This window comes from Panthera uncia, chromosome A2, assembly GCF_023721935.1.
Source record: "Panthera uncia isolate 11264 chromosome A2, Puncia_PCG_1.0, whole genome shotgun sequence".
NCBI classification, from domain to species: Eukaryota; Metazoa; Chordata; class Mammalia; order Carnivora; family Felidae; genus Panthera; species Panthera uncia.
In genome coordinates, this window is record NC_064816.1 from 73217286 (window position 1) to 73241328 (window position 24043).

The window sequence follows — 24043 nt, forward strand, 5'->3', positions numbered from 1 at the left end:
AGTGTGTGACGAGAACTTGTGTCTTGTTGCAACTGCTAATTTTCAATAGCAGACACCAGTGTCCTGTTAAGCAAGTATAATTTTCCAGTCTTGAGATCTGCTTCTTGGAGAAAGACTGAAAACCCCGGTAGGCATTATTGGCCAAACTGCCAGAATATTTGTGCCTCTTGAGATGTTTGTATCTTGCCTAGAAAAAAGTCACTGTCAGAGACAGAGTGGGCGGTAAAGCCGTGGCACAGATTTTTGGGTGGCACAAAAATTGCTGGGTGAAATACTACAGCTGAGGCAGCCTCTTTTTGACCTGAAGCCTCTTCATTTTTACTAATATTGCTTATGTCTCCTCTTTGGCCTTGCATTTTTGCTCCTGGAAAGGAAACAAAATGCTCTCGTTGCCTTCTTTCTTTTTCTTTCTTTTTTTTTTTTTCTTCAAACCCAGTGTTCCCTATTAAAGAGTAAGTCACTGTGTGTACCTAATTACACGACCGGATGGGCAGGTGTTCGAAAACCTATTCTCCAACTTCCAGATGTTGTGCTTAGGGATTTAACAGAGATGTAAGAAAAAAAAATCGGGTTCTATAATGTGTTTTAAATTATGAGCCTTAGATCCCCATCCAACACAGATAGGCTACGTAACACAATGGGAGAAGAGTAGACTGAGATAAAATGAGCACAGCAAATGTTTGCTTTGACATTTTTTGAATCACTCATACTCCTTAGGAATATATTGACCTGCCAGTAATAGTACAAATGTAATGCTTTGAAGTGAAATTGCGTCTGTCTCCAAATTAATCAACCTTTACCTATTAACTAAAATTCTTACAGAAAAAAAAAAAATACTGTTTACTATCAGTATAAGGATTTTGCTTTTCTTCTTAGGCTATTTTCACTTGTTTCTTCTGCATCCTTTTAATGGAATGTATAGGTCTCTTGAAAGGTAAGGTTAAAGTTTACAAGTCTGGCCTGCACTCGATAACAAAATGATTCAAAAAGCAGGATTTTGCTTCCTCGTGCTCAGAAAAAAAAACAAATGAAAAAACCCTCATATTTCACACTTAACCAAAATCATGCTCCATTCATCTCCAAGGAATTCAGAGATCTCACACAGTTTAACCTACTAACTATTCTACTTGCCATAAGCTTTCGCCTTCTTTGAATTCAAAATAGGGATGATTTTCAACTTTTCTCCATTCTCCCTTTGTTAATGCTTGTGACTGTTTCTGAACTGCTTCCAAATCAGGAGCGGGAATGTATCATTGACATTGACATGCGCAGCGAGAAGCCATCTGCCTCCTGAAGGCTTCGTGATTAAACCATTGCTGCACCTGATTTTCATCCCAACCACATCCCAGTCATTGGAGTCAAGCTGACGATTAGACTTGACTTGAGAAGCTCAGGACTCCGCGCGCTTTGTCATAACCTGCATGCATGACCCGTAAGAACAAAGCACTTCGCCTCAATGCCAATCCTGATGAAGATGTTTTCTCTGTCTTCCAGTGACGCAGAAGACCACAAGCCTTTGAAAAAGGGCAGTCGAACACCTTCAGACAGGACGGTGAAGAAAGAAGATAGCGACGATAGCCTAGTTGACTACGGAGAGGGGGTGAACGGCCAGTTCAATGAGGACGGCTCCTTTATTGGACAATACAGCGGTAAGAAGGAGAAAGAACCCGCCGAAGGAAACGAAAGCTCAGAGGCACCTTCTCCTGTCAATGCCATGAATTCCTTTGTTTAACCCGCAAGCCCTTTGCCAATATCCCATTTCTCTAGAATGTTCATCCTAAGCACTTGTTTGTCTGCCTTCTCATACTATGAACTCAGGGGCAGACAGTGCGTGTTCTGCCGTGTGTTAATATTATGAGAACAGCTAAAACAAGAACGCAACTCCGTCAGATGATTTGTTAATGTGAACTGCAGTGCAAAGTGCATCCTTTGTCACTCAAAATAGGCATCCTTGGTTTCCGCAGAACTGATCAAAATAACACAGCCTCATCAACGGATCGTGTTACTTCCTCTTCAGGACACAGTTCAATATGATGCATGAAATAATGCTACACACTTAAAGGAACACCTGTGTATGTTATTAAAACATAGTTGGAGACTCGGTCTATACTATCGTCGGCCGAACCCCGAAATATGAATTCCGTTTTCATTGTCAAGAGTGTAACTGTAGTATTCTCTAGAACTTCAATGTCTTTGTGGACATTGTTGTGAAATTGGTGACTCTGTGTCTAGCTGTCTAGTCTTTTTGGGAGACTGTTAGCAACAGGATGTACAGTATATACTTGCTAAATGAGTTAATTGTGACAGTCGCATTTGCTGATGCTTTACTGAGACTCTGTTACCGGCCTTCGCTCCTGTTACTTCCTAGCCTTCTTAACCCTCCGGGTGTTACAGCAGTACAGTGTTCTACTTTTTACATTCATCTCCGCGTTCAGTTGTTTTTAGGCATAAGCAATGTGTATTGCAATGCATTTTGGCACTTAGGCCAGGCTGAAAGAATCAAAAACGAATCACTCCACTTAAGTTTCAAAAATGACTCCAGAAAGCACAGGGCAAGAGACACGTACAGTGCCTTCAGACAACAAGCATTCCATAACATGCTGCCTTCTTTCTCCACCGGGACGGTCGCCTCGGAGTCCCAGCTTACTGTCAGTGTCCAAAAGTAACTTTTCCAAAGCAGAGACCATGAAAACCGCAATGCTGAAAGAAAGGGGAGGTGAAAATGAGATGAATAAGACAGTTTATTTTAAGGAGCATTTCCCCGTCTGTATAGACAGAAAAAGCTTTAGCACCAACTGGAACACATGACGATTCGGTGGTCTTTTATGGTTTCTGTTAAAGTCAGTTCGGTCAGAAGGCTGTCAGTTGGGTAAAGAATTTTTGTAAACCATAAGCTATCCCCACACCAGAAGCATAGGACAGTATGCCAACAGGAATGTTATTCTCCGGGCCTTTACGTAGGGGGCAACTTTTGAAACTCTCTGCAGCATTAAACAGCGTGTATGCAAATTGCTAGGACACATTTCCGAATCTCAGAAATCTGACACGTGCTAACGGGGCCAACAGTCAAAGGGATTCCACCCGCAGTTTCAGACATCAACATACCCATTGTACCGTATCCATAAACGAGATCTCTCAAATGGTTTACCTCCAAATATGAAGTCCTCTAACAACCTATGGTTGAAGGAATGCTCCGTTTCATTTGCCAATAAATTGGTTTCTCATAACTTGCATCAAGTTTAATTTTAAGTGAAGCTTTTTATATGTAGATATTTTGTTGAATTTGTAAATATACCTAAAGTGTAGATGCTATATGCATAGAGGTGTTACAGACAAATAAACCTGCAACCCATGTTGATGTTGTACTGTATAAGAAGTTAGCTAATTAATACAGTGCATGGGATTGGAAAGCATTTACTTAAATACCTTGTGGGTTTTTATTTTCCCTTTTTGCTGTGAAACTGAAATAGTGATCTATGCTACATATTGACAGCAAGTTTCTAGAAATCTTCAGAGCTTTGCCTGTGGGGCTCAGTAGGCCTATTTCCGGCACGTTTGCTGTTTATAGGTAAAGCACAATTTGAAGTAATCCCAGGTAAAGATGGTCCTACATAATCCCACGCCTCCATGTTCACTTCTCACAGACCAGCCGTTCTAATGGAAATACAGAAAGACGAACCAGGCTTGCCTTGGCATCAGAGAGCACAAAGATAAAAGTTACTTTACATTTGCCGATGTCTGGGAGGGGGAGGGAGGCGTTACAAGTACAGTTTTTACTCTCCCATCATGGTAGGCGCGAAATTTATCTGTGCATGAAGGGGTCACTTCTGTAATAGGGCAACAGATTTTGTATTAAAGATTAAATGTGGTTTTAAAAGTCCCTCTCTCTTTTGTAATCAGTCATGTTCTTCGTGGAGTGTGAATGTGCAGGTCTGTGTAACGGTACAGGCAGATGTGACTGGATTTCCATCAAAAAAACACAAAAATCACTATTAAACAGTCTTGATCTCTTTGTGATCTTTAACTTTTTCAACCATGTATTTCCTAATGTTTTAAAAGAGCGCATGGGGCGCCTGGGTGGCGCAGTCGGTTAAGCGTCCGACTTCAGCCAGGTCACGATCTCGCGGTCCGTGAGTTCGAGCCCCGCGTCAGGCTCTGGGCTGATGGCTCGGAGCCTGGAGCCTGTTTCCGATTCTGTGTCTCCCTCTCTCTCTGCCCCTCCCCCGTTCATGCTCTGTCTCTCTCTGTCCCAAAAATAAAAAAATAAAAAAATAAAAAAATAAAAAATAAAAGAGCGCAGATTTTTATTTTTACTTTTGAAAGGCCGTTATAGGCACAGAAAATGAAACACAAAACCAAACACGGTATAAAACGAAGCTAATAAAATAGGGGCGTGCCAAAAAGAATTTGAATGGAAAGCAGGTGGAGAGTCTGAGAACTCGGGTGCTGCTTCCTCTCCTGAGGCCCGACTTCCACGGGCCAGGTTCCCCAGTGCCCGCCGTCAGCCTGTCTTCCGCGTGCCTGGACCTCCACCATCCTCATGGGCCACTTGGGTTCCTTCACCTCTCCCTCTTGGTGAGGTGGTCTGTGCATTTACAAGTCGTACGGGTATGTCATCTACTCCCTTCTCTCCAGCCCCCGCTGTTCTTGTCTCCAATCTGCCCAGCTCGGCAAATAACCAAGGCCTGGTTTGTTCCTCTGTTCCACCGCCTGTCCTTATTCACCTGTCCCTGGTCCTGCCTTTCCAGACACGAGCCTGCTGGCACAGAGCCGCCCCTCCCTATAGTCACTCTTGGATAACAACACATTATACAAGTGGGCTGTAAAATGCTATAATGATCTTAGCATTTCTAAGAGCGTTCCCTCTGAACACCAGATTGGTACCTCCCGTCCACACTGTGGGCCAGATTTCCAGTCCACACCTGCAGGCCACATCACCAGTCACAGCTGTGTAGCAAGGAGGGGCTGGCCTGTGAAAGCCTGACCACAAAAGTGGTCCATTGATGCCTTCCTGTTCCGACACTTTATAATGGCCCTGATTTACTTTTACTTTTTATTTTTATTTTTTTTATTGTGTTTATTTTGAGAGAGGAAGAGAGAGAACGTAAGGGGGCAGAGAGAGAGAGAGAGAGAGAGAACCCCAAGCAGGCTCCACACCATCAGCACATAGGCCAGTTGTGGGGCTTGAACCCAAGAACCTCGAGACAATGACCTGAGCCAAGATCAAGAGTCAAGAGTCAGACGCTCAACCAACTGGGCCACCCAGGTGCCCCCTGACTTACTTTTAATGCCTGTTTCTGGAAATGCCTTGTGGAGGCAAGGGAGAGAAATGCAAACTAAGAAGTCTCATCCAAACTAAGCAGATTTCTCCCTGTCACGAGATCGTTCTATAAATGACCACCAGAGGGCCCCCTTGCTTTATTCAGTGCAAAAGAAACTGCTGGAAAATGAAGCCTCTGGAGATACAGCACAAGCCATGATGCCTGCTGCAGCCGGAAAACATGAGATTTGCAATGTTCTCCGAGGAGCTCACAACTTCCAGGAAGTTAGTCTGTGTCGCTGTGAATCTTATTAATCTTCTTACTCTTATCGTTTGCAGCCATGGCTGGGTGGCCGATCAGCAGGGGGGAGGAAGAGGAGGAGCGTGCCCCCTGGCTCCCATGAGGCACCCCATCACTGCCACATGCTGGTGGGGGTGAGGACGGGGCGTGTTCTAAAAATGGTTTCCCCTGTTCCCCGAGAGTGTGCCATTTTGTCTGCCATGAACAGATGGATATGTTCTGATTGGATCGCACAAAAGATATAGTTTAAGGACAGTTTTTATTTATCACTTTAAAAAAAAAAAAGGCAGAAGAGGGAGAGAATACTACCAGAGTATTTATAGTAAATAACAGTTCTCAGGTTGAGATAGAAAGAGACCGGGATTGACACATTCCAACTCCGCCATCAACTGTGACCGTGCATAAGTAAACAACCCCCTCCCCACCATCTCCCACCTCTTGAGGCCTCTGTTTCTCCAACTTTAAAATGACAGAAAGCAGATGATTTCCAGTATCCTTTTCTGTTTGAATCCTGTGGCTCCCAATTAACCTCTCCTCCCCGCACCCCCCCACAAAATTTTAGCACCTACTACTGCCAGATATTTTGCTAAGTAGGGAAGGTACAAGAAGAGCAAAACCGGATTGTGGTTCCTGCCCTCACAGCGCCTGGAGTCTGGTGTGAGAAGACAGACACTGATCAAATAACCACCCAAATGAATGTGTAATTCCAAATCAAGAGGAGCGCCCTGAAGAGAAAGCACAAGTTCCATGAGAGCAAGCGATGGAGGGGCTGACTGGTGGGGAGCAGTTGGGAAGTGTCCCCTAAGGTATGGGAGCTGGGCACTGGAAGAATCAAGGAGGAGAAGTCAGGACACATTGCTGTAAAACAAAGACCAGCGTTGCCTGGAATGCATGAAGGACCCGGGCCAAGCTGGGTCCCGAGGACCACGGGACAGGTTTTTGTATTTATTCAAGGAGCGGTGGAAAGCGTGGAGTAATTGAAGGGGTTGAAGTAAAGGGTTGTATGATTAGATTGTAGTGGGGGAGGAGGCCTAATTCATGAGATGTAGTGTGAGGGATAGGCTGGAGGATGAGAGCCAGAAATTGATAAGCCACTGGGATGCTTTGCAGTAGTGTAGACATCAGGTTGCGGACTTGGATCCAGGATCATCCCACTGGAGAGGGAAAGAAGTAGGTGGGTCCTAAAGCTATTTAGGAAGAAAATTGATGGCGGACACTCGGATGGCTCCATTGGTTAAGCATCTGACTTCAGTTCAGGTCACCACCTTGTGGTTCGTGAGTTTGAGTTCTGCATCAGGCTGTCTGCTGTCATCACAGAGCCCACTTCAGATCCTTTGTGCCCCCTCTCTCTACTCCTCCCCAGTTCATGCTCTCTCTCTCAAAAATAAACATTTTTTAAAAGGGAAGAAAATTGATGGGAGCAAGAGATTCGATGTGTGAGGTTGAGGAAAGGGGAGGTATCAGAGATTGCCCTTTAATTTCTGACTTGTCTAACCAGACGTGAAGTTCACTGAGGTGGGAACATCAGGAAAGAACCAGGCTTGGAGCTAGGTCAGGAGTTCAAGTTAATAAATGTGTTTGAACCGCCTCTGAGATATCCAAGTGGAAAGGACTAGAAGAAATTGGATGTATGGGCTTAAGGCTTAAAAGAAGCTTCTAAGATGAGGAATAGTAATCGAAGCCATGAGGCAGGGGAGGAGATTGCCTAGAGAGGGAATATATGCGAGAAGGCTGAGGATTGCACCCTACAAAGAAACTCCCAGATGTAAGGGACAGGAGGAGGCAGATGGGCCTCTAAAACAGACCAGTGAGCAGGAGCCAGAAAAACTGGGAAGAAATGAGAGGGTGTCATCTTGGACCCAGTGAGAGAGACCATTTCAAGAACAGTGTCACATAATGCTGAAAAATCAAGCGATCATGAGGATTGGGAAACACTTTTTGGATTTGAAGGCATGGAGGTCATCTGAGCCATTAGTAAATGCTGTCGGGTAGTCTCTGTCGGGTCATCTGTTGGGTAGTCAGGTTGAGGTGGGGAGTGAGTGGAAGGGGAGGAAACGGACACAGAGATCTGCCATTACCCACGTGGACAGTCCACTTGTCCCCGGGCTCAGTCCCTTGGCATCTCTACCTGCATAATCACATAATCTACGCACCCCACTCCCGCCCACAATGTCTCCCCAAACCCAGTGTCCCTCTCCTTTCAGTCTCTCAGTTTATTCTTTCTCTATTTCTTTTCCAGCATGGATTTTAAGGCCCATTCTTTTTGAAACACCCCTGCTTTACCCCAAAGCTCTTTGCCCTTCTGTCTTTTCTAAATACATGTGGAGGTGCCATGTTTCTCCAGATCAAGTCTGCTGCCTGCTTTTCCCTGCCCGCCCGCAGGGGCTGAGAAATAGAATAGACGTTAGTGTCCTTGTCATGACAGAAGGTTCTTCAGTGGTCACGCTCTCCATCCTGCCCCGTAGACCTAATTTTTCTCAGGTGAACTTCTATTCTCACATTCAGCGAGGACCATTTCAAATCTTTTCCACTCTCCCCACCCAGCCTCACACATCACTCTGTGAGACATAAGCCCACCGACCCAATCGAAGGAGGGACACAGAGACTCGGAGCACAGTGAAGCGAGCCTTTAATCAACGTTCTTGCAAGAGTGGGTGTGTGATGGACAGGCACACTCAGGGAAGTCACAGCAGACAATTTATTTCCTAGCGTGCACCTCCCTCCCCTGATTCCTCATTGGCTGAGTACGACAGAGGTTACAGCCTTACCCAGATGCTGCCTATGCCCATGTAAGGCAACGAGTAGTCTGATTGGAACAAATGTACGTTCCCTGAGGTGACAGAGAGGCTTTCAGTCCCTCTTCCCTTTGTTGTTTGACGCAGGCTCACCGCAAAGCCTGCGAGCATAACAGAGGGGAAGAAGCAGGAAGTGAAGTGTCTACGGGTTTGGGACTCCATTGTGGGGGGAGCAGCTTTTGTTTTGTATTTCTGAAAATGAATCCTCTCTCCTCTCACAACTGTCTGCAAGGTGACCTCCCATCACAATTCACTGAGAAAAGAAAACAAGCAGAGATGGGAATACCCTCATCTTCCTGCCAGCAAATGCTCTCGTCCTGCCTCAATGATCTCCTGTCCTCTATCTCCTATTAAAATAGAGGAAGCATCCTTCCCTGCCTCCTAAGACCAGGCTTCTACCTGGGTCTGCGAACCTCCCCCCTTCCCTGCTCTTTTCTCTTCTGCTCACCTGGACCCTCTGTTGCGACTTCAACACATTCCAAGTCTCTCCCATCTAGAACCAACAGACTTCGACACCTTTGATTCCCCACCATACACCACCTTCCGCTGCCATCTACTCTCCTCCATGGCCAAAAGGCTGAAAAAGTTGAAATAACACCAGTTGGAGGATTATAGAAGCGACTATTTGCCAGAGAGCACATCCTTTGTTGTTCGAGAGCCATCGAACTTCCCCCGTCTTGCTCAGTTTGTCTTGCGGACGGTCTTTCTTCAGCTATAACTATTCAACTATTATCTCAGTGAACGACTCAATCTTATTTTGTTTTCTCTCTCTCTCTTTTTTAATCAGAGGGACTGGGCCTGCACATTGGAATCCCCCGGGGAGCTTTCAAGTCCCACCGCCCTCCCGCCCAGCCACCCCCTCTTTTCTCTGTTGTCATTGCCTCAATGACAGCAAGATTTTTTTAACCTCCCCAGATTCTAATGTAGAGCCAAGACCGAAAGCAGTGTAAGGAAACAATGTGTTGCCACCTCTTTGTGTATGCACTTAAGGTACTTAATGAACAGTATTTCGAATACATTGCTACGCACAGGTTGATCTCAAATTCTCTTGTATTCCTCTCGTTAAAAAAAAAAAAATCTAAGGAAAATGGACGCCATATTTGCTGGTGGGAATACAAAATAGTACGGCCACTTTGGAAAAGTTTTGGCAGTTTCTTAAAACGTTAAATACAAATTTATCATATGACCCAAAATGCCACTCATAGGTAGATATCAAAAGAAATGAACAAATGTGTCCACACTGAGACCTGTACATGAACATTCACGGAAGCATTAATCAGCATAGCCAAAAAGTAACCCAAATGTCCGTGAACTGATGAATAAACAAAATGTGGTCTATCCATACAGTTGAATGGTACATCCATACAATTAAATGAAATACTATTTGGTATTTTTTTAAGCGCTAGTAATACATGCTACAACACGGAGGACCCTTCATCATGTTATGCTAAATTAAAGAACTTGATCACAAAAGGCTTCATGCTGCATGATTCCATTTACTTGAAATGTCCAGAAAGGCAAACCGATAAAGACAGAAAGCAGACCAATGGTTGTCTGGTACTGGGAATGGGAGCAAGGATTAACTATGGATTGGCAGGAAGGATCTTACAGGAATAACGGAAATGTTCTAAAACTGGATGGTGTTGATGGTTGCACGACTTGGGAAATCTATTCGAACTCATGAAATCGTATACTTAAAACCAGTGCATTTGTGGTGTGTAAGGTATACCTCAATAAAGCTGTTCAGGTTAACCATCCCTAGGCTTGTATGTATCTGAGAAGTGATCATGACTGTGTATAAATAAGGCTTATGGTGAGTACAGCACCACATCACAGGCCGCTTCACCCCTCTGGCCTCCTGTGTCCTCAAGACCAATGGTTCTCCAAGTGTGTTCCCTGGAACAGTAGCATCAGCCTGTCTGGTTTGGAATGTGAATTCTTGGCCCACCCCAGATCTACGGAATCAGAAACTCCTGGGAGTAGAGACCAACACCTGTGCTTCGTTTAGCACGTGCTCTTAGCTTAGATCATTTAGCCAGATTCTGATGAACTGTGAGAAACACGGCACTCAGTTTGCACGCTGGCCTCTCTCCTCTCCCACCTGTAGGCATGGAAGTGATTATCTGTTGAGATCAAGAGAAAAAACTAGGCTCTTTTAATAATAGCAAAGATGCCTGGGTGGCTCAGTTGGTTAAGCTTCCAACTTCGGCTCGGGTTATGATCTCATGGCTCACGAGTTCGAGCCCCGCGTCGGGCTCTGTGCTGACAGCTCAGAGCCAGGAGCCTGCCTCAGATTCTGTCTCCCTCTCTCTCTGCCCCTCCCCCACTCATTCCCTCTCTCTGTCTCTCAAAAATAAATAAAACATTAAAAATTTTTTATAAATAATAATTACAAAAATGCTTGATATAACCCAAATGTCTGCCAACAGGTAAATGAATAAACACATTTTGGTGTATATACTAATATTCATACCAATGAAATATTAATCCACAATAAAAAGGAATAAACCACTGATGCAGGTAACTCACTCCACTGAGTGGAAGAAGCCAAATGAAAAAAGTTTCATTTATGGGAAACACTGGAGCGGGCAAAACTAATCTATAATGACAGGAAACCCACTGGCAATTGCCTGGGGCTGGGGTCAGGTGGGGATTTACAACAAAGGGGCCGAGGGAACTTTCAGGGCTGATGGAAACGGTCTATATTTTCATTGTGGTGGTGTTTACAGGGGTGTGTTCATTGGTCAGGACTCAAAAGTATATACTTACAATGGGCTATGTTTTATTGTGTATAAGTTCTATCTCAATTAAGTTGGTTTTAAAAGGGGGGAAAAATGTAAAAGGAACTGGGCCTAAGTGAGTCCTTTCTTGATTCTCTCTTTCTCTCTGGACACCTTGCCCGAAGGGGAGTGGAGCGTGCAGGGGGACAGCTGGCTCTGCACCTGTCTCCACATGGCAAATGCAGGGAACCCAGCCCCCAGGCAGCTTTCTGGAGAAGGGCTGCTGGACGCCATCTCTCTCCCGCCCCACCAGTCGTGGGGTTAATGGCCACCTGTCAGGCATCCGAGTATGTAGTCAGTTCCAGAACACATCCAGATGTCCATGGGGGGAAGCCCCCCAGACCTGGGAGACAGTCCCTTCTAACTTCTGTCTCTGGTGGGCAAGGCCACTTTGGGGGCTTTTTGGAAACCCTGGCTTGTTGGAGTCCCCAGCTTGGCACTTGCTGCCATCCCTCTTCTGTCTCTCTTACTTTTCTCTCCGGGACTTTTCATCTTCCTTAACCCCTCCTGATATCTCTCTTTGCTCTCCAGGGCTTAAACAGCATCCTGTTTTCTAACTTCCCCATGCAAATGGGACCTAATTGACATCTCAGGATTAACCTGTGAATTTAAATCCTGAGCTGTTTTATACCCTGTAACTTCCCCTCCCCCAGTGCACCCCATCTGGTCAATGCTACCACCCCAGCTCCAGGCAAATAGATTGTTTTTCCTCCCCCACTCCAACAAAACTAAGCCAAGTCTCTGGAGTTTTTTCCAAAATATATGTTGAATACATCCACATCTATTTATCCACAGTCTCCCAACCATGTTGCCTGCCCCTTGTTAGAAGATTAAGACAAGTTAGGGGGTACAAACTTAATTTACCACTTCGTGCAGCAGTCTCCTTTTGGAGGACTGCAAAGTGGGGTAGGAGGCAAGAAGCTTTTATGGGACGACAAATAAAGAATAAGGAAGAGACAAAGAAAAAAACATCTCATCAGTGGGGGCCACCTAGTCAACCTTACTGGGGGTGAGAAGGCCCAGAGTTGACTTCGCTTTGGCGACTGGCTCGTTGGATATACTGTTTCTGGTCAAGCGCAACATTTCCTGGGACACAGAAGTTATCTACCTAAGTTCTGGCTTGTTGACGTGGCCCCTGGGGCAGGAGAGTCACCATCTTGGGCCTAGAAGTTTATTTCAACACTCTTTTGCCCTCCTGCAAGCCAAACTCCACACAACCAGGCAGGATTGGCAAACTTTCGTTCAAGATGGCAAATAATTGAAGCTTTGCAGGCTACATGGTCTCTACTGCAACCACTCACTTCTGCTGCTGTAAAAGGAAAGCATCTACCAATTTAAGATCTAAGATGTGTAGGATTCTTAAACAAATGGTTGTGACTGTGTTCCAATAAAACTTTATTTCCAATAACAGGTGCGTTTTGTGCTGATCTCAGCCTACCCAAGGTGATGCTATCAGCTAGAAATGCCAGAGGCAAGAGATAATCCATTTCAGGGAACTGAAATTAATCACCTGAAAGTAATTTAAGGAGTGTCTCTTTAAGAAGAAAGTAATTGCCTGAAAGTTTTTTAAGGAATGTGTCATCATGATGCTCAGTGGGGCCAGCTGCCAGGGGGTGGGAACCTGGGTGGAAGTTCCAAACAATATTATGTTGGAGAGCCTACTGTTGATTCTCCCAAGAGGCACCTGGTTAGAGCCAATAATGTCTGGTGATCCAAGGGAACAAGAATAAACTTAGTAAGGAAAGAGATGATCTGTTTTGAAGAGGAGTTCCAGGTGGGGGGTGCCAAAAGGAGTCCTGTGTAAGTATCCCTGATTGTGATGCTGTGTCTGGAAGCCCAGCAGAAAGGGGTGGTAGTTAATGAAATCAATCTGCCAGTAGGAGTGTGTGTGTCTCCTGGGGAAAATCCCCCTCTGGATCGCCTCCGCTGTTTGGGAGCAGAGAATGCACTTGTTTGTCATAACCTTGGCTGCCAGACTGGGGAGTCCCCTCACTTGAGCCCAAGATGTTGAGGTACAAATTCCCTGATGACTCGGGGGTTGTGTGGGCCCATTCTCCACGTTAATGGGAAGGGTCGGTACCCTGAGAAGCCTGGAACAGGCAGAGGGTAGAGGGAGGGAGTCTGCAATGTTGAAAATGGTACCTAGCGTAAAGCAGTTAGTGTGTGTGGAAGCTGGAGTAGCAATGGTAGGGACTCTGCTAATTACATCCCTGTCTGGTCACCCCAGATCCGTGGTCTTGTATAAGGAACCTGTCCCCTAGTCATTGGCCCAACCAACCCATAAGGAATCTGTGAAAATGTGAAGCAATGAAAGCCCCCCTATTATAGCCTCCTTAAGGGCCTATAAGTTCTGCCAGATGGGCTGAGCTGGGAGTGCCCTTCTCCCCTGGAGAGATGCCTGAGGCCGGGCATAATGCCCTAGCTCTCCACCCAGCTGCATAGAGTACAGTGGTGGTGGTGGTGGTGGTGAAGAACACCAATTCTTGCCCACCTCAGACCATTGGTCCCAAGGGCCTCCCCAAGTAGACAAAGGAGGAGGAAGCTGGGGTCACTGCTATCACTTCCTCAACCTCTCGTGCAAGGGGCTGAGCATGGGGGAAGCCACATTTTCCTAAAATTTGGAAAGGCCTTTGACATTAGGTTTAGCCCTCTCTGAAGGTACCGTTTCTATTTTACCAAAGAGGCATCTCTAACCCTGTTTATTATAGGAATTATAGGAATTATAACAGTAGAGGCCAGTTAGGGCCTTGGTTTCTATGAGAACCCAATAGGGTACCAAAAGCTGGTGCCCAAGGGGAATGTTTTGGTCTGGGGTTAGGTGCTTAGTCCAAAATACCATAGGAAGCCAGGTGGACTCCTGTTTGCTCCAGAGACCCCAGGAGGCATGGTCAGGTGAGGCCAAGAACTCAAGTCAGAATGGAGGCAGAACAGGGGAATTAAGCAGAGGGAGGTGGGGGGGAGGGGCTTCCAAAGTGCCCCAGTGGAAGATGGCTGACTTGGATGGGCTTGCACATGTAGGGCAAACAATAAGCAAAACATGAAGGGGGATGTGTTGCCTCCAGAACACGAGAAGACCCAAGTATGGGTTGTACCTGAGTGTAGTGGATGGTATAATGGTGAATAATTGATGTTTTACCATTGGGGGAATTTCTCAGCCCTTGGAGGACCAGAAACTTGGCTGGTGAGGTGGGGCCTTAGATCTTGTGAGGGGCGGTTGTCCAGCTGCATTGGTGGAGATGGTCTGTGAAGGTGTGCAAATCTGGTCGGACCACTTCTTCCGAGGGACCCCCCCAGCATAATGTCATCAGTGTAATGCCAAAAGCCATACTTTCCAATTGTAAGGTATTTAAATCCTGGTGGCAGAGGTTATAGGCAATGCAGGGTTGTGTAAATATCCCATTGGGAGCTGCATGTTTGCTGAGCCCCTTCCAAAGTGAAAACAGCTGAGCCTGGATTCCTCCACAGCAAGAGCAGAGCAGAACATATTAGCTAGGTCAATGACCTCAAAGTACTCTCCTTGGGTCCATTGTATGTCCTCTATCAATTCCATGATATTAGGAATTGGAGCCGCAATCAGGGGAACCTGAGCCTTGAAGTTTCAATAGTCAATAGTGAGGCACCGTCACCAGTGGCTGGCTTAAGTATCTGCCAAATGGGGTATTCGATGACTCCTGTCTCCAGCATATCATTAACGACAGACATTCGGTGCCCTGTTTAAGTGAGTACCGGGGAGGGTTTTCCATCCTGACCTGAGGAGGAAGAGTCAACAGTGTCTGTTTGGTGAGTCCCACCAGGAAGGCCAAGAACTTGGGCTTGTTCCATGTGGAATGATATCACATCAGTGCATCCATGCCTACAATAGGGTAAGAAAGAGCCAGGGGCCACCACCAGAAGAAGTGGTTTGAGATGAGTGGACCTAATAGTTACATCTAAATGGGTTATACACCTTTGATTGTCTTACTGGCGATGCCCTGTGGGTAGAAGGGCTTCCCTTTGGGGAATTTTGAGGGATTGCCCTGAATGACAGTGACTTGGGCCCTGGTGTCTGAAAGGACCAAAAAGAATGGTGCATTTTTATTGCCCCAGTGGACCATCAGAGTGGTATAGGGGTGATTGTCGCAGGATATGAGACAAGCCCAGGAGCTGCCAGTTTCCTTGGGTAGGGCTTAGGTGACTTCCCCACTGGGGAAGGGGACAGAGGGAGTAGTGCGGACAGGCTGGCGGTGGGTCCAGGGGGCTGTGTAGCAAGAGGACAGAAGGGACAGTGGCTGGGAGAATGCTGGTTTTAGGGCCTAGAGTTTAGAGACTAGCTATGCAGAGACGAAGTGGCCAGGATCCCTAAGCTTTCATAATTCCCCATTGTGGTTGGTCTGTGCATTCCCATAAGGGCGAAAACTAGGTTGGGAGAGAGTAGGGAACTCTTTCCATTGACAAAGACCCCCCTGGGGCAGTGGGCATGGAGTGGGAGTCTGAAGTGTCTGGGTGTGCGGGTGGGGACCTCTTCCATGTCTAGCAACCATGTCCACACCTTCCAGTGCCTTTTGGATGGTTTCTACCATCCCAATAAAATGTAGTAGCATTGCCCTATAACTGGGGGGTATAGAAAGAATTATCTGGACTTGGGGTCAGATGGAACCTCTCCAGGGTTGGAAATGAAGAGGAGGTCATTTGGGTCACTGGTCATGGAAACCACAGACCCATCGGAGCATACCAATTTTGCATTGGAGATAGATCTCATCTAATGTATTCCACTGAATATAAGCCTTAGCAGGGGTCACAGAGATTGTAGGATGTGCACAGTCCCAGGCAATAAATACCCAGATAAGGAAAAGGAGGGCCCGGGTATGAGGGTATGAATATCGGAGGCTCTAGCAGCCTTTGCCTTCCCTTCCCTCTCCTCCTTCTCCTCACTGGGACCCTCAATATCCTTTGGTGTCAGGGACCACCTCCTGAGGTATGTTTCTTGTTTCTGGCCCATTCAGGGGAAAGTCGAGGGGTCTAGGATCTTTGATATCTTGGAGGAGAATGAGCATATCACCTGGGTGGATCTTTGAGAAGTTTCTGGATTTTAGGGTCTTTAGAGATCCTGGCCAGTTAATCTGTAACACTTCTGGGTCTGGTCTAAAAACCCAAGGTAGACAACTGGCTCCCTACTCTCCTTCCTACTGCACAAAATCTTTAAGAAAGGTGTGAATTTCAGTTAAGGTATGGTTTTCAATATCTGTTTCTATTTCTTGATTTTCTCCTGTTTAATTTTATGTGTTACTGGAAAAATATATGGATGATGTCACTGTGAGCCCTCCTCATAGGCAGCTTCTTCCCTTGCCAGGTTGTCCCAAGAGACCTCTCTGAGCCTGGGGTCTGCCTCGACTAGCATGATATGCACAGGGTCTTTGGGAGAAGTCCCTGGGCTTCTGGAGCTTAATGCCAGAGCCGTGGCATCTTGGTACACAGGCAATGTGTAATTGCCCAGGGAGCCTTATGGGGTTTGCCATTTAGCAAGGAGCTGGTGTATCCCTCATAGTTCTCAGAAGACACTGGAACCAGATGCTTAGGACACTTTCATTTGCCCATTCGTGTTGTAGCAATATCATGCCAAGGATTGACTGCAAGATCCCATCAGGTCAGGGTCAAGGGGCAATAGCAGGAAGTTGAAGGACTTTTGGCCTCCATATTTGCCCTCTGGTGGTGTCGCTGGCTTCCTGTTGCAAGGCTATTTCGCTCTTCTGGGGTAGGACACATAGTCCAGGCACGATCCACGGATCTAGTAGTCTCCGAGAGAGGTCTCCCAGCCGCCTCACCTGTGGGAAAATCCTCCCCTGGGCCTTTAGCCCAGAGCCTGTCTTTGTGTGGTGACAATAGCCTTGTGATCCAGGCCACCCTTCTTAGCCCTCCTCAAGGAACTGAGGACCCCGCATACAAAATGGTCAGTTAGGGCCTTTGTAATTAGTGGTCTAATCATCATGCTAGATCATGTGACCTTGATCCTGTGGCTCCAAACTATTAGGACAGCAGCGATATTTCTGCAACGGATACAGCAGGCGACACACAACAGAGTCAATGTGCCGAAGCACATAGCAGCATGACAGACCTCCAGAAAGCAGAGTTTCCTTCCCAGAGTTCCCCACCTGGGTTAGCCAGTTAGCTTGGCAGTTGCAGCTAACGAGCACTTCCCTTAGTTCCTTGCAAGGGTAGTTCCGTATTCCTGCTGACCACGCCTATTGTCTTGGGTCAGTCTCGGCCAGTCCATAGTGATGCTCTGGCTAGAAATGCCTGGAACGCTCGCCTGGGTGTATGATGAGCCCCTACAGGCATTTCCACCAGAGCCAATCTTGTGGCTGGACTGGCCCTTGCGGTTTTTGTTAGGACTGCAAAATGCATCTTCACAACAGCCATCATGGAACTTTGGAAAGACCAGGCTTATCGCTCACAAGTCCTGGAGAATACACAGCTTATCCAGGGCCACACAGGGAGATCAAGGGGGGAGAGAGAGAGCATAGACCCGGGGTTTAGCTTTTCCTGGGGCCGAGGTTGGCATACCTAGGGTTTCAAGGGGTCACTACCGGTAAATTGAAAACCTAAAAGTAGGAATGAAATCTCAAGAAAGGAAAAGCAAGTGGCCAGATGGTCCGGTATCTAAACCAGCCAGAGCTCTCTAAGAAAGCAACTTCACGGGCACGAGGGCCTGGCTCTCTATCTGGCACTGTGTTTACTTGGGATGGATGTCTTTGGAGTGGAGATCCCAGCGATGGATTGAAAACTTCATGTCTGGCATTTGCGTTACAATCAAAAAAGCCAGTCGTCAGGTGCTTACACCGCAGGGTGACTGGCCCCGATTTGCTAACTTCTGTATGCCTTTAAAAGATGATCCAAATTTCCTGCCATAGCCCCTCCCTCCTTCCCTTCCCCTGTGCTCCAGCCACACTGGCCCCCTGTCTTTTCCTCCGCCTACCTTTTCTCTGGGCCTTCCTGCCCCAGAGCCTTTGTATTTGCTGTTCCCTTTGCCTGGAAGCTCTTCCTCCAGATCTCTGAGCGGTTCGCTCTCATTCTGTGGGCTGCGGCAGAAAAGAGTACCTTCTCTCCGTTCTACACTGGTAAATGCTAATGCCGCATCTCTGATGCACAAACCACCACTTGTTTTGTGTTTTTTTTTTTTAATATGTTTTATTTATTTTTGAGACAGGGAGAGACAGAGCATGAACAGGGGAGGGTCAGAGAGAGAGGGAGACACAGAGTCTGAAACAGGCCCCAGGCTCTGAGCTGTCAGCACAGAGCCCGATGTGGGGCTCGAACTCACAGACCGCGAGATCATGACCCGAGCCGAAGTCGGCCGCTTAACCGACTAAGCCACCCAGGCGCCCCTGTTTTGTGTTTTTAATAGCATGACCACAGTCCAAAATCATGCGTGTATTGATTAAGTTACTTGCTGAGTGTCTGCAGTCCCCAGGTAGAGTCCTAGAAGGGAAGAGACTCCTGTATCCTCTCATTCATTCACAAATACTTACTCAGTGCCTAGGATGTAGCAGATGATGCTCTAGGCTCAAAGTGGATAATAAACGTTGGTTGAGTGAATTGAGGAAAGAATGTGTGACTACTACCATTTCCAGAGTCTTCCTGGAGGCCTCACTGGGGTAGGCATGCGGCCATCTACCCACACACTTCAGCATTTCCAAAGCAATGCCTTTATGTCGCCATCACCCTGATGATGGACATCCGAGCTCTCTGTTGACTTTGGAACATGTGCCTGCATCTGACCGCCAGAGCCCCTTGTGAAGATACATGACCACCACGCAGGCTGGGACTTTCACATTCCCACTCGGGCTCGGGAAGCCCCAGGAGGCCATGAGCACCTGCTCGACTCTGGCCATGCGAGGACTGGAAAGTCTCTGGCCGTGGGAAGACTGGTCCTCTGCTAACCTGGGAACTTCTCTCTTCCAGATGATTACGATTTTCCTTCCTCCTCCTCCCAGACAGCAGAGCTCGTGGCTTCGGGTACTGCTTTGCACTCCGTGGTGTCACTGATGAAAGCGACAAACCTCCTTCCCCGGATCGCCAGGGCAAACCTAGATGTCCCTCCCGTGGCGGCATCACTCACTTCTCACCACACCTGATTGTGGCTTTCCCTTCGGCCCCATTCTTCTCTGTCTTCTCTGGCTAAAAGAAAAAAAAAAAAAAGGTAATAATCCCCTAAATAGTAAAGATGTAATTTTATAGACTATCACTGGATACTTTGTACAAGGAAAGAGGCATGGGGCCACTTTTCACAGGAATGTGGTGATCCCATGTATTTTCAGAATAAGGCACTGCAGCCTTTTTGAGGATAAGTGAGGATACAGAGATATCAAAATAATCAATGCTGGGGACACCCAGATGGCTCAGTAGGTTAAGCTTCCATCTTTGGCTCAGGTTGTGATCTCATGGTCCATGGGTTTGAGCTTTCCCCTCTCTCTCTCCCCCTTCCCTACTTGTGCCCCCCCATAAATTAAAAAATAAAAAATAAAAATAATCAATGCAAATCAAAGTAGCAGCAGCTACTTTCAGTGGACACCTGCCTAGGGAGGAGGGACGGGGGCTGGGGGGGTGATATGGGCTGAGAGTATGGGGTCTTTAGCTGGGACGGGATGTAGGGTTTGAGGTCTCTCTCACGGCTTCCTCATCTGCATGTCTCTGTAAACACACAAGGGCTGAATCCTGTCACTGAGGTTACCTTAGCAGTCCCATTTTATTTGCGATGAGCCACGGGACGGGGATGCTCATGGGGCAGGTGCATCCAGGCACCAGTGAGAAGACCCCTCTCATCCCCAGAGCTGCGGGGAAATGCCAAAGCAGGAGGGGGGCTGCCGCAGCCTCCGCTTTCCTTTCTGGCCACGTCGAGAAATGGAGAAGTGGGGCAGGAAGCGGTGTTATGGGTCTGAACACAATTGAAAATGCCCAGTGCAAAATCAGAAATAAAAGAAAATGCTTGACCTGTTATGGACTGAATTATGTCTCCCCCAAATTCTGATGCTGAAGCCTGACCCCCAATGCGATTGTTTTTGGAGGCAGACGTTTATAGAGGTAATTAAGATTAAACGTGGTCATGAGGGTGGTGCCCTGATCCACTAGGATTGGTGCCCTTACTAGAAGAGACAGACGGCAGAGAGCTTCCTTCCCACCTCCACCCCATGTGAGGACACAGAGAGAAGGGGGGAAGCCAGGAAGAAGGATCTCACCAGGAACCAATCTGACTGGCCCCTTGATCTGGGACTTCCAGAGTTGTGAGGAAATAAATTTCTGTTGTTTAAGCCACCCAGTCTGTGCCATTTTCCCATGGCAGACTGAGCTAAGAGATAACCATTTGCAAATTACTTCATATTTTTTCACACTTTGTCACCCAAACGCAAACGATCTGTGTGGTGGTTTCCTACTCTATACGCATTTTCAGCATTTAATCCTCTTGAGTTAGTAAGAATGTGTTGGGTTAAAATGAGGACAGAGAAGAAAAGAACTAACCCACCTTCAGTGCCTATTAAATGCCAGGTACTCTACGCAGCAAGACATATACATCACTCCCACTTAATATTCACCTCGGTCCTGTGAGGCAGCACTGCTTTTCTTTCCAGAGATCTCTCAGCTGGAGGAGAGATCTAGCGTGTGAACTCAAGTATGGCTGACTCCAAAATACGAGCCCCTCCGCCCCTCCTTAAATTTTTTTCTCCTTGCACCTAAACTACATAAAATAAAATTCCAATGTTTAAAGTAGGAGGAGAATAGGGCTAGGGATGGAGGTGTGTCCAGTTGTAAATGACCAGTGGTTAAAAATGAAGAGAAATCCTGTTTTTAAAGGTCAATCCAAAGGCTCTAAGAGAGAGAGAGAGAGTCCCGGTTGCCTGGGTACCTGGGTGTGGGGCTGTCCACCCAGGTGTGGACCCACATCTCCCTCCTTTCAGGTCTGAGCATAGAGGGCACACTTCAGGATGGCCAGTTCTGAAGAAGAATCCAGCTCTCCTGGTTGTGAAGCTGCCTAATGCTCTGGAAGACAGAACCACAGCTTCCTTGACTTGCCCCACACTTGTAAGTGCTCCATAGAGTCCCTTAAACAGTGTTGGAACTCAGAGGTTGTCAGTGGCATGTCATGATTATTATTTGCCATGGAGATGGGAAGGACACAATAGGAAATGAATATGAACTTCCTGCCTAACTGCTTACCAGCTCCACTCTGGAGACCAAGTTCACAGGCAGACAACAGCTTTGGGATCTCAGCCCTCTACTTTGCTCAGCCAAGCTTAATCTTACCTCTATCTTAAGTGAGCAAGAGGAGGAAGAAAGGGCATATTGGGAGGTCTGGATTTGCTGCTCTGCATCTAGCTACTCTGCATAAGAATGGATCCTGCCCTCAAGCAATTTTTGTATCGATGGGAGCATGGCCAGTGTCCAGTGAGACAATGTCCAGTGGATAGACAGACAGAGACAGAAACAGACTTCACTGTGGGCTGAAGCAGAGGAGTTCCAGAAGAGGATCTTGGAAGATGAATGGAATTTGGAAGGGATGAGGATGGGAAGAGGCAGGGGTAGCCAGAACGCTGGCCCCCAAAGATGCCCACGTCCTAATCCCTGGAACTATGTTATGTTACGTGGTTAGGAGGACTTGGCAAATGTGATTAAGTTGAGGATCTTGAGATGGGGAGATAATCTTGGATTTTTGAGTGGGCCAAATATAATCACAGCATCCTTTTAGGAGGGAGGCAGGAGGGTCAGATGAGGAGTAGATGTGCCAACAGAAGCAAGAGATTTGAGTGAAATGAGCAAGGGGGCACAGAATGTGGGTAGCCTCTCAATGCTGAAAATGACAAGGACATGGAGTCTCCAGAGTCTCCAGAAGGCGCCTGGCCAGCTAATACTTGGACGTTAGCCTGACGACCCTGAGCCTGAACTTGCGAACTCCTAACTGTAAGATGATCCATTTGTGTTCTTTTAAGCCACCAAATTTATGGTAATTTGCTATGGCAGTGATAGGAAACAAATACAGGGGCCATTCAACTTGGAAAAATAGTCAGATTGACAAACCCGAAAGGCAGTGACTTGTGAGTGATGATAAAACCCCGCTCCCAATACTGTGGTTACAGAGAAGGATGAAGTAAGTAGATGCTAAGGTGTGTGAGTTTGCCAAGGCACTGAGTACCACCAACCGAGCAGCTTACACAACAGAAATTTATCGTCTCATGGCTCTAGGAACTAGAAGTCCAAGGTCAAGGTATTGGCAGACCCATGCTTTTTTCCGAATGTGTTCCGGGCCTCTCTCCCAGCTTCTCATGGGCCCTTGGCTTGCTGCAACATAACTCTGGTCTTCATGAGGTGTTCCCCCTGGGCGCACCCCTCCATATGTCTCAATCTCTCCTTTTTATAAGGACACCAGTCACACTGTTTCAGGGCCCCACCCTGAATTGAAACCTCGCCAACGCCAACACCTCCTAAAGCTTCTGCCGCATGCTAGCTATTCCTTAACGAAAGGAATGCAAGGAAGTCCCTGCCTTCAAGGACTCGACATGTGCACCTTGGCTTATAGTACCTTGAAGTGGCATCAAACTCCACATGGTCTCAGGTTTGAGACTAGAGAGTTCCTAGGTCATCCAAGTGATGACAAATCTTGTGCCAGGACAAGGTGAACAATCATGCTGGGACTGAGAAAGGGAATCAAGAGATTCGGGGAAGGGTGCCAACCAGCGTTGGGGGCCCTTGCCACGGTGCAATGCTTAGCCCCTTCGAAGAGCTTGGAGTTTTCTGCCAATGTTGTTCCAAACCGTATGGTCATTCCCTCTGCTGTTTACTGACTTCACTCCGAACTGATTATTGAACATGACCCCTTGGCTCTTAGCACCAACAGTGCCTTCTGAAAGTGGAAATTCAGAGCAGTCGGGAAGAGCTGCCAAAAAGACAGAATTGGACTCCAGGGAGTGTTGAGCTCAAACACACTGAGTGATACAGGATGCCATGGGCATGAGGGAGAAGTTTCTCGCTGTGGCCAGGACAGAGCAGGAAAAATAACCAAAGAATCAGCGCAGATGGGAAAACAAGTAGGAGAGGCTTCGAGAGCCACGCACAAGCAGGTAAGTGGAAAATGAGAAAGGGACACATTTGCCCTGAGAAAGGGACTCAGCCTGCCTGCCCTGCCCGACTTGGGATGTGAAGCAAGGCTGGCCAGTTGTCCAAAGCTTCTTGAGTCTGTGATCTCACCGGGCTCGTTCCGCCTTCACGGAGCGCCATCACCCATGTGAGGCCACAGCCAGCTTGCCTTCATTACTTCTACCCCCACTGCTCCCTTGCTTTATCATTTCTTATCAGGGGAATTAAAGAAGTCATGATTTCTGTCATTTTATTTTATTTTATTTTATTTTATTTTATTTTATTTTATTTATTATTTTATTTTTGAGAGAGAGGGAGCATGAGCAGAGGAGAGGGGCAGAGGGAAAGAGAGAGAATCCCAAGCAGGTTCCATGCAGTGAGCATAGAGCCCAACACGGGGCTCCTTTTCATGAACCGTGAGATCATGACCTGAGCTGAAATCAAGAGTTGGACACTCAACCAACCGAGCCACCCAGGCACCCCTGTCATTTTATTTTAAAAATAGATTAGTTCTTATTGCTTTAGCCCCCTCCCCACCCTCCAAATAAAAAATAAAAATAGGAGCGCCTGGGTGGCCCAGTCAGTTAAGTGCCTGACTCATAAGCTCAGCTTAGGTCATGATCTCAGAGTTTGTGAGTTCGAGCCCCACATCGGGCTCTGCACCGATGGTGCAGAAACTGCTTGGGATTCTCTCTCTCCCTTTCTCTGCCCCTCCCCAGCTTGTGTTCTCTCTCTCTCTCTCATTCTCTCTCTCTCAAAATAAATAAATAAACTTAAAAAAATTCAAATAGGTTGATAGCCAATT

General features: G+C 46.9%; 1 protein-coding gene across 1 annotated transcript in view; it reads left to right on the forward strand.

Moving 5' to 3' along the window:
• Positions 1–4042, forward strand: part of NRCAM (neuronal cell adhesion molecule) — a 282710-nt gene extending 278668 nt beyond the window's left edge. Inside the window, exon 28 of the mRNA XM_049641330.1 lies at positions 1495–4042. Coding sequence (XP_049497287.1) covers positions 1495–1732 — 238 coding nt within the window. The 3' untranslated portion in view covers positions 1733–4042. The remainder of the gene's footprint in view (positions 1–1494) is intronic.
• Positions 4043–24043: the final 20001 nt, after the last annotated feature.